This window comes from Antechinus flavipes, chromosome 5 (genome assembly GCF_016432865.1).
Source record: "Antechinus flavipes isolate AdamAnt ecotype Samford, QLD, Australia chromosome 5, AdamAnt_v2, whole genome shotgun sequence".
In the NCBI taxonomy this organism is placed as follows: domain Eukaryota; kingdom Metazoa; phylum Chordata; class Mammalia; order Dasyuromorphia; family Dasyuridae; genus Antechinus; species Antechinus flavipes.
This window is the reverse complement of record NC_067402.1, coordinates 291,229,362-291,247,642: the sequence shown is the minus strand read 5'-3', so window position 1 is coordinate 291,247,642 and position 18,281 is coordinate 291,229,362. Positions and strand designations below refer to the sequence as shown.

Sequence of the window (18,281 nt, the reverse complement as noted above, 5' to 3'; positions counted from 1 at the left end):
TCTTATAATACAATAGTATCCCACCACAATCATATACCACCACTTGTTTAGTCATTCTCTGATGGACATCTCTTCAGTTTCTAATTCTTTGCTAATACAAAAAAGAGCTGCAATAAATGGACATAAAGGTCTATTTCTTTCTTCTTTTTCATCTTCTTGTGGTATAGACCTAATAACACATCACTGGGATAAAGGGCGTATGTATTTTAATAGTTTGTTGGGTTTAATTTCCAGAAGGATTATTACAGTTTATACCTCTACTAACAGTCCATTAGTGTCCCTATTTTGCCACATTTCCAGAATTTCTTAGTTTCCTTTTTTGTCAATTTAAATCAATCTGATAGGTGTGAAGTGGTACCTCAGAGTTGTTTTAAGCTGCATTTCTCTAATTATTAGTGATTTGGAACACTTTTTCATATGGTTACTATTAGCTTGGATTTCTTCCTCATGTTCCTTGATCATTTATCAATTAGGAAATAGCTTTTATTCTTATAAATGTGGCTCAATTTTCTATATCTCCTAGAAATGAGAGCTTTATTAGAGAAAATTGCTGCAAATATTTTCTCCCATTGTCCTGCTTCTCTTCTAATGTAATCTGTGTTTGGTTTTTTTGGTACAGATTCTTTTAAATTTTATATAATTAAAGTTGTTCATCTTATCTCCTATGATCCTTTCTATCTATTGTTTAGTCACAAACCCTTCCCTTTTTCATAGATTCATAGAAGGGTAATTTCTTCTATCCTTCTCTAATTTAGTTATGATGTCACTTTTTAAGTTTAGATCATGTACTCATTTGGATCTTATTTTGGTATATATGTGAGGTATGGTCTACCTCTAATTTCTGACTTTTTTAATTATTCCAATAGTTTTGGTCAAATAGTAAGTTCTTGCCTCAGTAGCTAAAATCTCTGGGTTCATTAAACTAGCTTAGTGGGCTTATTCTACTAATCAACATTGCTATTTCTGACCTAGTACCAAACTATTTTTTGACAAATACAACTTTGTAATATCGTATTAGATCAGATACTGTTAGGTACCCTTCCTTTTTTCCCCTCTTGATCTTCCTTTCTTTCCCTCCTCCCTTTTCTCCCTCCTTTCTGCTTTCTCTCTCTCTGTTTCTGTCTTTGTCTGTCTGTATCCTTTCTCTCTCGGCCTTTTGTACCTCTCTAGCTGATTTTTTTTAGTTCTATAAAGTAGTCTTTTGGTAATTTGATTGGTATGAAAATGAATAAGTAAATTAATTCATGTAGGATTTGGTCTTTTATCCTCTCTAGATGATTTTTTTTAGTTCTATAAAGTAGTCTTTTGATAATTTGATTGGTATGAAACTGAATAAGTAAATTAATTTATGTAGGATTATCATTTTTATTATATTGGCTCAGCCCATCCATGACTAATTAATTTTTCCAGTTATTTAGATCTGCCTTTATTTGTACAGAGAACATTTTATAATTGTGTTTATAAAGTTCCTGCATATGTCTTGGCAGGCAGACTCCCAAGTATTTTACTCTAAATGGGATTTTTCTTTCTATCTCTTCCTACTGGATTTTGTTGACAACTTGCAGAAATGCTAATAGTTTATATCAGTTTATTTTATATACGGCAACTTTCCTGAAGTTGTCAATTTTTTCAGAAGGTTTTCTAGCTGACTCTCTAGGGTTTTCTAATATACTATCATTTCATTGACAAAAAAGGGATAGTTTTGTTTCTTTTTTGCCATTCTTATCCCTTTAATTTCTTTTTTCTTTTCTTACTGCTACATCTAGCATTTTTAGCATAACACTGAATAGTAAAAGTGATAATGGATATTCTTGCTTCATTCCTGATTTTATTGGAAAGGCTTCTAGCTTGAGCTCATCACAGATAATGCTTGATTTCGATTTTACATAGATCCTTCTTATCACATTAAGAAATGTTTCATTTATTCCTAAGCTTTCTAGTTTCTTTTTCTTTTTAAACAAGAGTGGGTATTATATTTTATCAAAAAAAAATTTTGCACCTACTAAAATAACAATTTTTTGTTATTTTTGGTGTTATTATGATCAACTTTGCTAAAAGTTTTTCTAATATTGAACTGGCCCTGCATTCCTGGTCAGCCAGATTATGATATATGATTTTCTGGTGATGTATTGCTGCAATCTCTTTGCTTGGATTTTACTATACTGTATTGTACTGATATGTACTAGGGAAACTGATATATAGTTTTCTTTCTGTTTTTGTCTCTCCCTGATTCAGGTATGAAAACCAAATTTGTGTCATAGGAGGAATTTGATTAAGTTCCCTTCTTTACTTATTTTTTTAAATGATTCATATAGCATTAGAATTAATTGTTCTTTATATGATTGGTAAAAATGTATTTGGAATCCATCTGGTCCTTTTTGTCCCCTTTGGGAGTTAATTTATGGTTCAATTTAGTTTTCTAAGATAGAACCATTTAAGTATCATATTTCCTATTCTATTAATCTGTTAACATTTTTAAAATAAATTTTGGGGAAGCTAGGTATGCAGTGGATAGAATAGCAGTCCTGGAATGAGGAAGTTGACCTTAGACATTTACTAACTGTATGACCCTGGTCAAATCACTTAACTCCTATTTGCTTTAGTTCCTCATTTGTGAAATGGAGAGGTATTAGAAAAAGAAATGTCAAACTACTCCAGTATTTTTGCCAGGAAAACCCCGTGAACAAAATTCATGGGGTCACACAGAATTGGATATGATCAAACAACAACAATAAATATTCATGCATTTAATTTAGATTGTCAGATTTATTGGCAAATGGTTGGATGAGATAATTCCTAATAATTGCTTTTATTTTTTCATCATTGATTGTAAATTCACCTTTTTCATTTTTGATATTGCCAACTTATTGTTGTTTTTTTTTGTTCCTTTTAAATCAAATTAACTAATGGCTTATCTATATAATTGTTGTTTTAAAAACATCCCAGTTTCTAGTTTTATTATTTTAAAAAATCTTTCAATTTAGGGGATCTCTCTTTTGAGTCTCAGAATTTATAGCTTAGGTTTTAATTTGGGGGAAGTTTAATTGTGAATTCTCTAAATTTTTAAGTTGCAAGACAAAATTGTTGACTTGCTCTTTTCCTCTTTTATTGAATTTAGCATTTAGAAATGTAAAATTTTCCTTAGTGCTTCAGATTTTGTTTCATTGTCTCATTGTTGTCATTATTGTTAGTGAAATTATTGAGTTTCTATGATTTTTTTCTCTAACCTACCCATTCTTTAGAATTACCTTATTTAGTTTCCAACTAATTTTAAATTTTTGTTTCAAAGGGCTTTATTAAAATTAAGTTTTCTTGTATTATGGTCAGAGAAAGATGAATTTAATTTTCTGGGGTTTTTTGCATTTATTTGTGAGGATTTCATGTCTTATTACATAGTCAATTTTTGTAAAAGTTCCATGTACAGCTGAGAAATAGTTATATTTCTTTCTATTCCCATTCAATATTCTTCATAGGTCTATCATATCTATTCCTCCCCTAAAATTCTATTCATCTCTTTAATTTCTTTCTTGTTTATTTTTTTTTATTAGATTTATCTAGTTCTGAGAGGGGCAAATTAAGGTACCTCACAATTTACTTTTATTATTTCACCTTGTATCTTATTTAAATTTTCCTTTATAATTTTAGGTGCTATATCAGTTGGTGTATATGTGTGTAGTATCAAGGTAAATTTATTATTTATGATATCTTTTAGCAAAATATAATTTCCCTGCTTACTCCTTGTAATTAAATTTTTTTGCTTTTGTTTTGCCTGAGATTATGAATGCTATCTTCTTGTTAGTTTATTTTAGCTGAAGCATAATAGATTCTGCTCCAGCCCCTTATTTTAACTATGTGAATCTATAAGTAATCTATTCTTGAATTCTGAAATCCAATTCATTCTATTATCTGTTTCCATTTTATGAATGAGGCTATACCATTCACATTGCCAATTATGATTGCTAACTGTATTTTTCCATCCATTTTATTCTATTATACTTTTCCTCCACTTTTTTCTCCTTCCTCCTCTTGAGACTTGGTTTTGATTCTGACAATTACCCTTGCTCTTATCCCTCCTTTTTCCTTCCTTTAACCTTCTTGTTAGATATGATGAATTTCTATATCTAACTGTGGATATATGTGTATTCTTCCCTCCTTTAATCAGTTCAAATTAGAGTGAGGTTCAAGAATTACCCTCTTCTTGCACTGACCCCTTCTTTGCATTAACATATTTTTTGGTATATTCCATTTATATGAGATAATTTTCCCATTTTTCTTTACTCCCCTTCTCTCCCTGTATATTCCTTTTCCCCACCCTTCCATTGTTCTTTTCAGACCATTCAAATACAATAGAACCACATCCAGGCTTTCTGTCTAATTAGACTCCTGCTAAGACTGATGATAATAACATTCTGTGAGGTTACATTATCTCCCCATATAAGAATGAACATCAGTCCCTTATGATTTCTCACTCTTGTTTTTCTTTTTATGCTTCTCTTAAGTCCTGTGTTTGCATTTCAGATTTTCTACATAGTTCTGGTCTTTTCATCAGGAATATTTAGAAGTTCTCTATTTCATTAAACAATCATTTCCTTTCCTCCGATCACTCTCTGTTTTTCTAGGTCAGCTGTTCTTGCTTGTAGGCCAATATACCCCTCAGAACTGAACACAATGCTCCAGACACTGGACTGGCCAAAATACAGGATAAGCTGCCAGGTGCCTCCTTATTCCTGGAAGTGAGTCCTCGCTTCAGATCCCAGTAGCTTTTGTTGGAGACTGTATCACCCTGTTGACTCATATTAAGCTTGCAGCCACTGAAATTATATCTTTCTTCTCATCCTTCTTCAGAGGAGACTTGTGATGGAACACGGTGCTTCAGGGAGATAAAGGATTAGCCTTGGTCAGAGCTGGCCCTGCATGGGCATTAAATAAGCTATAAGAACGTGGTTTGATTTCAGGATCAATGAAAGACCTTCCTATCCAACTATATCTCTCTATGACCTGTTGGTCATAGTGCTTAAAATTTCCACATTGTTTTTGTTGTTGGGGTTTTTGGGGGGAAGGAAAGGAGAGACTAAGGAACTGAAGGCCTATTATGAAAATGTACATGTGTTACTTGGAAGGGGTTCATACCCATTAGCCCTCCCCAACAAATTGATCAGATTTCTCTTTGTTCTCTGACCCAGCAGAGAGGAGATCCCTGAGAGAAAGGAATGTAGGACAAGTCAGTACTGCTGAGTGGGCAGGAGGGAGGGAAGGAGATCATGATAGACCGAAAAGATGGAATACTGCTATGGGCTAGGGGAGAGATTAGAAAGATGTTTGAGATATGGGGAAAGGAGTCCAATGGGCTATCAGACCCGAGAGCATTGAATGCCAGAGTTAGAAATGAGCTAAAAACAAAGAAAGTCAGATCTAGAAGAACCTCATCAACCCTCTCATCCCAGTGCTCTGAAAGATGGACAAGTTGAGGCCCTGAGAAATCAAATGACGTGTCCAAGGTCAGAAGGAGCAGAACCAGAATTTGAACTCGGGTCCTCTTTTACTTCCTACTACATCACACTCAAGGTTCCTTTAATGAAAAGTGTTAACAGACAGGAGAACATTGACAGACTGCCCATTCACACTGGCCAATAGAGAAATCACTGAAAGAACTAGAAACATTTCACTTAGACAGGAAGAGGAGACAATGGGGTGGGGTGGGGGTCTGCAGAAATGGCTCAAGAGCTGTGGTTGAAGAGGGCTTGGATTCAGCATCACAGTCATACTTGGATTTGTGCTCTTTGACCTCAGAGACTGTTCTCAGCCCTATCTATCTCAAGGCTAATTAGAGGTTTCCCAAAGTGGAACGGCTTATCTTCAAGCACAGGCAGGACAGCTAGGGAAACCTTTTTCACATGTTACCTGGTTTCTGGGATTGCTTTGCTCCATATTTGGAGGAACATGGCAGTGGGACAGGGGTTTCCTCTGCCTTGGGCCTGCTGTGGACAAGCCTGTTCCCTGTTGTTTTTTTTTGCAGTAGGATACGGTTCATGGTTTGAGCATGTCCAGGAATTCTGGGACCATCATATGGATTCAAATGTGCTTTTCCTCAAGTATGAAGACATGCACCGGGTGAGTGGGGTCTGGAAACACTAGTGGCTTGGGGTCTCAAAGGCACTGAGTGTGCCCTTCAGGCAGCATTCCCATCATATCCCCCTTCCCTCCGATGTGAATCCTCATGCTTTTTCGTGGGTTCGCTCTAAAACTGTATTGGATCTCCATGGCCAGGGGTGTTTTCAGAGGTAAGGACACCATCAGGAAAAGGATGTGTAAAGATTTTCAAAGTATGAAGAATCAACCCAACCCATATTCCTCAGCATACACACAAAACATGCTATTGGATGGGTGTGCATATAATATATATGTATATTAAATTATGAGAATAATTCAGTCTTGTTGATGTGAAAAAGTTCCAAGATTATCATGTCAGAAGCAAAGGCTCCATAGGACTCATCCAGCTTAATATTCTCATTTTATGTAACTAAGGCCTGAGAAGGCCGTGTGACTTGCTGGTAACTGGCACAGCTGGGCCTCCTGGTCCCCATCCTAGTCCTTCTTCATCTATCCCTGCGGGCATGTGCAAATCTTCCCTGTCTCTCACACCAACCAGCACATGTACTTTCAGGCAGTATTAACTCTTTCACATACACATCTACGCAAATACTCTCTTCCCTTAGTACGTGTTCTCAGCTTCCGTGGGCACACGCCCACTCACCCCAAAGTACATGTGTTTACTGCTGAAGAATGGCAAGTTGGGTTGGTTCTGTCCACTGCAGGTTAGGCAGTGAGTGGTATGGCGCTGGATCTGTGCATCAGGAGCCTGTTCTCGGTTTCTTTACTTTTAGTATTTCTGTGGATGGGTCAAAACCTCAGCCTCTGGTCTTTCTTTTGACCTTTTCTGGAAGTGAGCAGGAGCTGGAATCCTGGCTTTACTACTTGTCCTTAGGACTCTTTTTGATCAGTCACCTTCCTCTCTGGGCTTAGGGGGTATAATTGGGGATGGGGCGTGGGATGAAAGAGTTAATTTTAAAGGGTTTTTCTGGCCTCCAATTTTGTGATTCATTTTTGAGAGGAAACCTCTCAGGACCAGAGAAGGGAGTGACTTGATCACAGTCACACAGCTATTTACGTGGCCAGAGCTGGTATTCAAACTTAGATTCAATGATGACAGAGCAGGGTTGTTTTCAATCTACCATTCCAAATGAGCAGAGCAAGTTCTGAGTCTGAGACCCTCAAGGCTAGGGTTTTGTTTGCATCCAGCACAGCATCCAACATGCAGCTGGTCACTTGGAGCAGCTCACAAGAGACTTGCTGACTCCAAGAGAAAAGGGAGGCATTTAGGACACCCGAGGGGGTTAGTATTTCAGACTGGCAAGAGAAGGGAGCTTCTCTGTGGACCCATGTGAACCTAAGCTGGCGCTTTCCCCTCTTGAGGCCTCAGTTTCCCTAGCTGTAAAAAGAGGGTTGAACTAGGTTTCTCAGGTCTCTTCTGTTCCAGATGCCATGACTGGGAGTGATAAGCTGCCAAGACCCATTAGTTTATGACATCTCTCCTTCCTTGGGGGATTTAAAGCGTGTCGCCCTCACACATCCTGGGCTCTAGGGCTGCCCGCTGATTGCTGCCACGTGGGACGGGGCTGGTCCCCAGCCCTACCTCTCTGTTCTCTCAGCCTGGCGCAGCTCTGCCCTTTATCCTCCTTGGTCCTGTATGGGGCTTGGCCCTCCCCAGAGTGAGGGGAGAGGGGAGGAGGGACCCCTGTGCTGCCCAGCCTATGCATCGCTCCTCATGCTTCCTGTATGTCTCTCCCAGGACCTGGCGACGATGGTGGAGCAGCTGGTGAGGTTCCTGGGGGTGTCTTACGACAAGGCCCAGCTGGAGTCCATGGTGGAGCATTGCCACCAGCTCATTGACCAGTGCTGCAACGCGGAGGCACTTCCCGTTGGGCGCGGTAAGCTCTCTCCTCCCCATTGCACCTTCTGGCCCCATTTCCCACCAGTCGGCCCCGCTGATCCCACCCTTCCTGTGGGCAGAGCCCTCTGTGAGGCACCCAGGCCAGTACAAGAGGCCCTGCCATCACGGGGTCAGACGGAAGCTCGGATAATGACAACGTGTGCAGAGCTACCGCCAAGCGGGTGGTGTGGGGAGCCTGTGAGGGAGGCACACTGACAGAGGGAATTAAAGACTATCCTGTGGCCCCCCGGCTTCAGGCTAGATCCTGCAGTAGCCATTAATGACTCTTCTCACCTTGAGTCTCTCCCCTTCCAAGCCCTCCTCCACTCAGATGGCAGTGATTTTCCCACAGCCCAGGTCCTGTCTGCCTCTCAGGAAGCATCAATAGCATCTTGTGGCCTCCAGGATCAGGAATCAAGTCCTCCGTTTGCCATCAGACCCCAGTCAGCGTCTTGCCCCAAACCCCTTTCTGGTCACAGAGATGGAAGGCCACGCCGGCCTTCCTTCCGGTTTCACTCTCACACTCCACCTCCCACCGCAGCACCTTTCCATTCCGCTGGCCTTTTGCCTAGGCCCTGCCTCGTGCCTGGAACACGCTTCCTCCCTACTGCCACCTTAGAATTCCTAACCTCTTTCCAAGGTCTGCTGAGGATCCCCCTTTGTCCAGGCCCTTCTTGTACTTACTCTAGTTGTACTTACTCTTACCCACAGAAATGACCATTTATCCCATATATAAGTAATATTAACTTATTTGTACACATGTGATTTTCCTTTTTGAGAGCAGAGACTGTTTCCTTTTTTTTGGACCCCACGGACCAAGCATGGGCCTGGCCTATAGGAGATATGTGATAATTGCCAGGTGAATTGAAGTGAATCTTTTCAATCCCTTTGAGCTTCAAATCCTGTGATCACTTATCTTAGATTTTTCACAAGCCAACAAATAGCTACGTTCAGACTTCTGCCTCCAAATATATGATCACAGAATCTCAGCGTTGCATCTCAGAGGCCTTCGGTCTACTCCTATCCAATCATGACTCCTTTCTACAACATTCATACTGAGTGCCGATGTAGTCTATGCCTGAAAAAGCAATGAACCAGCCAACCAGTGCCCCTGGGTGCCAGGTACCGTGTCAGGTGCTGGCGATGTTCAATGGTAACAATCGACATTTCTAGAGGGCTTTATGACTTGTAGAGTGCTTACATACTTAGTCTTATCACCTCTCTACAGATGAGGAAGCAGAAGCACAAAGGATTAATTGGATTTGTTCATCATCATTCAGTCACTGTGCATCAGAGATGGAATTCAAAACCAGTTTTCTCCTGGCTCCCTATCCCTGTTTTTCTCATTACTCCATGCAGTCCACTCCATTTGGGGATAGCTTTGATGGTTAGGGAATATTGACTTGGGCTAAGCAAAAATGTTCTCAGCTTTAGCTCCCACCATGGTTCCTGGTGCTACCCCCAGAGACCAAGCAAAGCAAGATCCTTCTTTCTGCTTTGTGTTCCAGTGGTTCTCAAAGTATGGCCTAGAAAATCCTGGGGATCTCTGAAACCCTTTTAGAGGGTCTACAAATTCAAAAATAGTTTTATTGCCAATATGGTAAATGTAGACATAATATAATCCAGATAAACAAAAACGCTTTGGAGAGATCCTCAATAAGTTTTAATAGGATAAAGATACTGAAAACAAAAGTTTGAGAACCACTGTTTAACCTTTCAAATACTCGAAACTTGCAGGCACAAATCCCTCTAAGTTTTTCCTTTTTCAGTTCTCTCCATCAATCAACATATAATGTGATTTTCAGTTATCACCCCACCTTGGTGGGGTGCTCTGTCCCAGCATCCTTCCTAAAATGTGGCACACAGAGTTAAACCCAGTATTTCCAATGAAGTCTGATCAGAGCAGAACACAGTAGGACCATTGTTTCTCTCTGGATTTGGACACAATAATATCAGATCAGGCATGAAGCAAAGATCCTGTCTATTGCAAAAGGCCAACAAGATCAAATTAACTATTATCTACACTATTAGGAGTTGAATGGTAAGGTTTGGGAACACCTTTTATTAACCAGTGTGAACAGGCCAGTGGCAAATACATAGATTTGTGTAGGCAGTCACACTGAAATTTACAGTGGGAAAAATCAACTCCGTGGTCAGATTTGGCCAAAAGACACTGCTGTCTTTTATTATCCTCTGTTGACTAGACCAAGCCTTTGTGTGGTCCTTTCCTTCCTTTCTCATTGTTACCGGAAGAAAGATGGGATCAAGCAGTCTTATCAGATTTCCTGTCCATTATGAAAATTTTCTTTAGCGTGAGCTAAGTAGGAAGGGTGAGATCTATTCTGAAAATCAGCCCAGTCAAAGCAGACTGAGGAGGTTCCCATATTTTTAGTATGTCATATGCTTCCTACTAAAGGGCAGCTCATTCCCTACATTATCCTATAAATCCTCATTTTACAAGGGAAGAAACCGAGACTCAAAGTAGTTAATCAGACTTGTCTGATTAGTACAGATATCCATGGTTGTGCAGATAGTACACATTGGAGGTGGGGTACTTTGTTACCTGGTAGTTGCCAGTGAAGTTGCAAAACAGAGACATTCATTCTAATTCTCTTACACAACTTTGGCCAATCCACCACTGTATTGTGCCCCTATCAGAGCAGCAGTTGCCTGTTGGGACATGTGTGCTGGACATTTGATTCCTGCCTTGAGAACTTTATGTCTATAATGTGATTAATTCCATGGGGTCCATCCCATCTGGGACATGTGGACATGTGGAACAAGAGACAGTGGAAAGTGCTGAGCTTATAGTCACAGCATGTGGCTCTGCCACGGATTACTTGGGTCACTTTGGGAAGCTCGCTGCCCATTCTGGGCCTCAGGGTCCTTCTCAATAAAATTAGGGAGCTGGACTAGTCTACATTCCCTTCCTTATCTACTTCTGGGATCCTATAATATTATCCTAATGAAGAAAAGATTTAGTAGGAAATGGTCCCTGTCCTCAATGAAAGGGCTGCCATGAAAGAGGCAGCAGTTATGTGGCTCCAAAGAGCAAACCTATTCAAGAGTTGGACAGACAGTCTCAGGAGGTAATCAATCAATCTATGAATAAACAAGCATTTATTAAGTGACTGCTCTATGCCAGACATTGAGGAGAGTGAGTTTCTCCTCATCTGTGGTCTTCAAAGGAGTCTGGATGATGACTTGCTCCTGTTTAGTTCTGGGTTGAGCTGGATAACCTTAGAGAAGGTCCCCACCAGTCCCCACAAGCACTGATGTACTCAGATATATTTAGGGTCAAGTCATATTTCCCAACAACCTCAGTCAGTGAGAATCCAACCACTGAAGCAGAGTTGCCTACAAATTATCTGCTGACTCTATCTCTGGCCACCATAGTCTGGAGCCTAGTGTTTTCATTTTCCAAGCCTCCCAGAGTCCCTATCATTTAGAAATTAATGCAGCAGGCATGTAGAACTCAAATGATACCTTGTCTACTTTTCATTTCAGGAAGAGTTGGGCTATGGAAGGACATCTTCACTGTATCCATGAATGAGAAGTTTGATCTGGTATACAAACAGAAGATGGGAAAGTGCGATCTTGTCTTTGACTTTTACTTATAAAAGAGATAAAGAGAAAACTCAAACTACAAAAAACTTTGCATGCTCGCAGCACCCGTGTCCTGTACGACTAGCTAGAAGCCCTTGATGCGTTCCCTTATGACTTGCTGGACAAACATTGGTAGCTCTGTGTAAAACAACTGGAAAAAGCCAACAGCTAAATACCTGTAGGCCACATAATTACCTTCAGTCCCAAACAGCCCTCTAACTTGTAGTGTTTGAAGTCCCTTATCTACTCGTATGAACATAAGCCGTTACAAAAACATGCAGCTGTGATGGACTATATTATATATAAGTACAAAGTATGTAACATATATGCAATTAGAATGTATACTTTAAGCCCCATCCTGATTATTTATTGTATTTTATAGAGCTTTTCACCCAGACTCTGAATAAACAAAGTAAACCAAAAAAGTTCATTTCAGAGGGGAATCAGTGACTAGCCCAAATGGAATTCTAGAATGATCTCAGGGGTTAACTGTTTTATTTATTTTTGTAGTTGTATCATAAAGGGCACAATTAGCTGGTTCTTAGATGAGTAATGGCTCCAAGACGGAGGGTGGGGATGGGACAAGAGGCTAGGAGAGAGCTTTTATTTCTTTGATTTTTCTAGGGCTCAGTCTTTGGTGTCTCTTCTGAAATATAAGCATATCCTGGCTTCCCATAGTTCCTTGATCTAATGGAAGCATGGTGTTACTTAAAAAAAAACTAGAGAGTCAATTAATTCTTTAAGAATGATGTTACCAATCAGACAGTAAGCATATTGGTGGTGAACTGTGCTTGTACTCCAAGGCTAGCTCATATCACTCAAATCATTTTCCAGATGAGGGAGGGCTTTCTGCATGTTTTTTTTTGGGGGGGGTGTATTTAGAGGCTTGCGGAGATTGTTAGGAGAACTTTGGTGAGAGAGTTATGGCAAAGGGAGTCCAGCACACGGGCATGTAACACAATTTGAAGTATTCAAATGGAAGATGACATTACAGTGCCAGAAAACATTAGCCATAAACTGCAAGTGGAAATTGTTTTACTCCATAGCTGCCTTTTTTGTCCCCTAAGACAGCAGTCAACTGAAACTGGCAAGCCGACTGCCAACTATGAGACTGATAAAATATTCTTGCTTTTTCCATACTGTTTATGTTGTTCTGTCTGTACTTGAGTCCTTGGCTGCAGGAGAAACATTTTGCAAGCTTGACACTATATATTTCACTCAGACCAGTACTTGCTCCTGTTTACATAAGCCCTGAACCTCACGGTATCTGAAAGGAAAGGGGATATTGTTATAGCCTTCCCACTAGACCTGAAGCACAGAGAACCCAGAGGGGTAAGGAAAGAGACTCTCAAGAGCATCAGAGAAAAGCATGGGGGACAGGAGAGTGAGAAGGGAGGTAGGCAGGGATGTGGGCGGCTGCCTTCTGGTTCTGAATCACTTTCCATGGGAGCTGTGACAATGCTTGTCTCTTCTAAGATGAACCAGCTGCTGAAATGCAGTTCTTACCCAAGTTCTAGCACTAGAAGGTAGATACCACCCCAAAGGGCTCAATTCTGTGCTGCTTTATTTGAAACACAGGTGTAGACACTGGATTTATACTTTTATTCCTTTTTAAATAAAAGAAAAAGAAAATGCTGTTTGGAGAGCAGGTGGCCGATAGTATGGCCCAGCACCTTCTCTTGTCTAGTTGTGTGTGAGGCTGCTTTCCATGAAATTTCATTTCTATTTTTCTATTTTTCGTATTGTATTGACCTTAAGCACTGCGTGTTATTTCTGTGCTTGCTCGCTTGCTTCTCTAATAAAGACATGTTCCGTGCCTGGGGTCCCTTCAGATGCCGCCATCATCATGGTTTATGATGCTCTTGGGTTTTCTTATTCTCAAAGGACTGTGGACAGTCCAAGGAGTTTAGTCAAGGGAAGAAGCTGATACCCAGTGAAGGGACTTGACCCGATATCACCCTGCCGGTGAGGGTCACAGATAGGACTTTAAGGCAAGGCTTGAAGGAACCTTGAGACAAGATTTTCTGCCTAGAGCCCATCTTACTTAATAAAGCTCATCTTTTTCCATTGACAAGTCAATGCTACCAACCCTGTTCACCTATGCAGATCACTGCAGGGATCATCACATAGGAGCATCCCCTTATCCCTACCTCTACCCCAACCATTTTAATCGAGGCAAAACCCCTCTCAGCACCAGTTTTTCTCAGGGTCACACTAAAGTCAAATCCCTTTGCAAAAGTAGAGTTCCCAGTCAATGAGTTACCTAAAATTTACGTATTGGCTACATTTCCATTGGGTGGTTTTGCAAGCAAATTTCCTAATATCTCCTGAATTCTATTAACAATTCTTGGATGTCTGTTGAGCTGCCAGAGTCCTAATCCCTTCCCATATATACTCCAGAGGAGCTTATGGTTTCTTTGGTCAACTGGTGTGTACATATTGTTTCCCCAGTTGAAGGAAGACCTTGATGTGATAATGTATCATGTGAGGTAAATTTAGAAGTCATTGAGTACAAATTTTTCATTTTATTCAGAAGAAACTGAGGCTCAGAAAAAATGGGACTTGCCCAGCGTCATACATCTAGTAAGTGGCAGAGAAGGGCTCTGAATGCAAGTCGGCTTGACTTTAAACAAATGCCTGCTCCAGTCCACCAAAATAGGACTTTTTTGTTTCTTTTTTTTCTTATTTGTTTCTCCAGAGCTAAACAAAGTACCTGGTACACAAAAGGCATTTAAAAATGCTTACTTGATCTCAAGAAGAAAGATAAGAAGTCTCCTCTAAAGCCTTGTTGTAATTTAGACTTCAAATTATAGAAAAAGAATAGAATAATTATAGAAAGCAGACTTCAAATTATAAAGAAATAATAAAGTAATAACTTCAAATTATAGAGAAATAATAGAATAATTAAAGAGAAATAATAAAATAAAATATATTCTAAAGTAATAAGTATAAACACTACAAAATAATATCCAATGCTAGTTAATAATTAGAAAAGTAGATCAATGGAACATACAAGATAAGGAGGCTCTAGAGAGAACAGAACTTACTAGGACAATGTTTAATAAATCCAAGAACATAAATTCCTTAGGGAGAACTTATTTGACAAAAACTGTTGGGGAAAATGGAAAGCAGTCGAGGAGATATTAAGTATGACCAACATTTGATACCATATTATACAATAGGCTCAAAATGCAAATGCGGCTTGAATATTAAAAGTCAGATCATAACAAAATTAGAAAAGCACCAGATCAGGTACTTTCATATCTATAATCCAAGCAGAAGTGAATTCAGAAGTGATCATAAAAGGTAGGAAAAAAATTCATTTTATCTTCCCTGAAATTGAAAAGCTTTTATGTAAATAAAATTAAACAATTGGGATAAGAAGGGAAAAGTCAACCGGGGAAAAAATCTTTCAAAAGGATCTGATATACAGGAAGCTAACACAAATATACAAGTCTAAGGACTAAAAGATTAATGTTCAGAGGTAATGAACACAGTTCTCGAAGAATTGCAAACTTATGAAAAGACATCTCCAAATCACTACAAATAAGAAAAACGCAAATAATCCTGAAGTTCTGGGAATTGCCTTTGAGAAACTATTAAGCTTCCACTAAGCTTCCCTTTTCTTATCTCAGAACAATTTTTATCTGAGTTCTATCTATGAATGAAGAATATTCTTGACAAATCTATTGGAAGGTAATAGGTACATTTCTGCAAGCAAGAAGCCCCAGTAGCCAAAATCTCTACCTGCCTTAACCAGCCAAGGTACAGGTCAAAATTATACAAGATCAATTGACAGATAAAACAAGGAACAATCCTCTATTGTTATTCAAGGAGGCATAACAGGAAAATGTGAGCTCACCATAATTGTTTGCCGCCGTCCTGAAGCTGACCCAGAGCGGTGAGGGCAGAGAGGGATTTCTCGTAGAAGGGGAGGTGCTCCAGATCCTCCTCCTGGTGGGGGGTATTATGCTGATCGCAGCAATCCTTGGAACACTGCAGAAACTTTTAAATAAGACCTAGAATCACTCACATGAATTTGACTCACAAGAAGCAGTTGCAAAAATGCATGAAAATAATCACAGTTTACGTAGCAACATCTGTGGTAGAGGATGAGGAGGGGATAACATCCTTCCCATCAAACCAAGGTGCACCAGACGGGAAATCCAGAGGAAAGAACATGGGTACCACACAGCACGAGGCCCCGCCCCTCTCCCATGTTAGACCACGCCCCCCAATTCGCGCTTCTCTCCTCTAGCCTCTGTGTGGCTCCGCCCCTCATTCCCACTGTCTCTGAGGGCCCGCCTCTCTCCGAGACTCCCCTCGTTTCCCTCCTAGAGGCCCCGCCCCTTACTTTCACCCCCTCACGAAGGCCCCCCCTTCTTCGCGGCTCCCCGTTTGTCCCTCTTCCCGTTGCCCCTCTTCCCGCCTTTTCTTCTTGCTGCCCGGAACCCTCAGCACGCGCACCCACCTGTTCCTTCTCTTCGCCGAGAGGCCCCAGCTCCAGTCACCTAGGTTTATACCAGAGCCCCTGAGCCAGACAGCTCTCCCGCCATCGCGGTGCTCTCTGATTGGCCCCCTGACGCGGCTGGCGAGCTCGGATTGGCTGACGTTGGAGCGCGGGCTCCAGAAGTCCCGCCTTCAACCTGTGAGGTGCGAAGAAGACAGAGGATGCAGAGAAGGGGAGTCCCGCCTCGGCTCCGGGCCGCGAGGCGGCAAGGGACCCCTCCCCACAGGGGGCATAGGATCCCCCCAAGACTTTCCCTTCCCCCGGCTGCAGTTTCTTCTCCAGGTACACGGGGAGAAGTCTTCCCTGCCTCCCACAAGCCAGTTGTGAGGGGAAAGGCAAAGGCTCACCCGGGGCTGACCATGGCCCTCCCGGCCTCGGGCATGAAGCTGAAGGGAGGGTGTGGGAACTTCCAGTGTGGGGAGGCCCTTCCCCGAGGCTGGTCAGCTCCCCCTCCCACCTGAGGGTCTGGCTCCTTCTGCAATAGAAATGGAGGGGCTTGTAAAGGAACAGCCACGAAAAACCTTCTAATGGACCCCCAAACACCTGAGCATGCGCCTAACTACAACAGCCAAAATGGACAGGCTTAGGGTTGTTGGAATGCTTCCCGTGCACCACCTGTGAGCTAACACGGACAGCCCTTGGGCTCTGCAGAATGTTAGCTACAAAAAACGGACAGCCCTTGGGCTCTGCAGAATGTTAGCTAGAAAACACGGACAGCCCTTGGGGCTCTTCAGTGCTTCCTGTGCATGGTCAGTGTAGCTAGCATGAAAAGCTTTGGGGCTTTACAGAATGCTTCCTGCGCAATGTCCGTGTGCTTGCACTGTGCACTAAAGGGAGCACTGAGTTTGGAGTCTGAATCAAGTTGTGCCCCCGTGGTCCGTTCACCTCTCAGCCTTGGTTTCCTTACCTTGCAAAAGAAGAGTTAAATGGAATGACCTCCAAGGCCCCTTCTGCTCTGGAGCTGCAATCCTACAGTGATCATTAATTCTCTCATGCATCTCTCAAAGCTGCCAGATAGCAGTGGAAATACTTTCATTCTATTTAGAATTTAAGAAAATGTGAGTCTCCGAGAGGTTTTGAGTCATCTAAGAGCATAGCTGCCCATTCATAGACTTCCAGTCTAGCTTTCTGTCTCACTGGCCAGCACTGTGATCATCTTCTCCGATCGAACTTCCCAGGCTCTGACTATTTCTGTCTCACAGAGCAAGCTGCAGAGGAAACTTAGACCAGTAAGTTTTGTTCATGGAAATTGTTACTGCTATTTGAGCTTTAGCTCTTTTAATAATTTAATTTAAATATAACTTAATTTAATTTTTAATTTTAATTATGCCAAATTTTAAGATAACTCAAATGAATTTGGATTTATATTTAGAGTTATTTTTTATTAAGCAATTATTTTCTTAAAATATATATGTTAAAATTTCCTAGGTATTACCTTTACCACCATCATATTCTGTCTAGCCTAATGATTTACTTATCTATATGAATGAATAGAGATTCTGCTGCAGAGTCAGGGAAATCTGGGTTTAAGTCTTGCCTCTGATGTATACCAACCGTGTGACCCTGGGGAGGTCACTTAACATCAGTGAAGGGAGTTTTCTCATGGCCATTGTCCTACAAAATGGGTAGGTCCAAAAAATGTACAAGCCATGTCCCTTATGTTAGAAGGGAAATTCTTTTATTTTGTCTTTGAATCTCTAGGGCCCAAGTCAGTACATTGTAGATAGATGCTTTACAAATATTGATTTGAATTAAATGAGGTTTCTATTATGTATTAGGATCAAATTGTGCTTTGGAGGAACATATATCTGATTTTATAATGAAATTTAGCAAAAAAAAAAAAAAAAAAAGAATTGTTTTGTACAAAAAATTGGTTTCCAGGGTATTTATTTATCTTAGAATATGTGAATACTCTAAATGAAGTATCCTTGCATCCCTTAGTGAATGGATTTCTTTACGATTCAGCTGCTATCCCAATTTCCTATCCTCTCAAGGAGTCCCTCTGTTCCTCTCCTGCTGGTGCCTCCTCTCTGACATTACTTCCAGTTTATAATGCATATGGTCATATGGTCATAGCTGTTTGCATGTTGTCTCTTCCATCAAAATGTTGATTTCTTGAGGGTGTGTGTGTGTGTGTGTTTACCACACAGAAATAAAATAGAGAAGTGATACAGG

General features: G+C 40.8%; 1 protein-coding gene across 1 annotated transcript in view; it reads left to right on the top strand.

The window, feature by feature from the left end:
• SULT4A1 (sulfotransferase family 4A member 1) overlaps positions 1 to 13,412 on the top strand; it is a 43,795-nt gene extending 30,383 nt beyond the window's left edge. The window contains exons 5-7 of the mRNA XM_051962308.1: positions 6,017 to 6,111; positions 7,850 to 7,988; positions 11,498 to 13,412. Coding sequence (XP_051818268.1) covers positions 6,017 to 6,111; positions 7,850 to 7,988; positions 11,498 to 11,610 — 347 coding nt within the window. The 3' untranslated portion in view covers positions 11,611 to 13,412. The remainder of the gene's footprint in view (positions 1 to 6,016; positions 6,112 to 7,849; positions 7,989 to 11,497) is intronic.
• Positions 13,413 to 18,281: the final 4,869 nt, after the last annotated feature.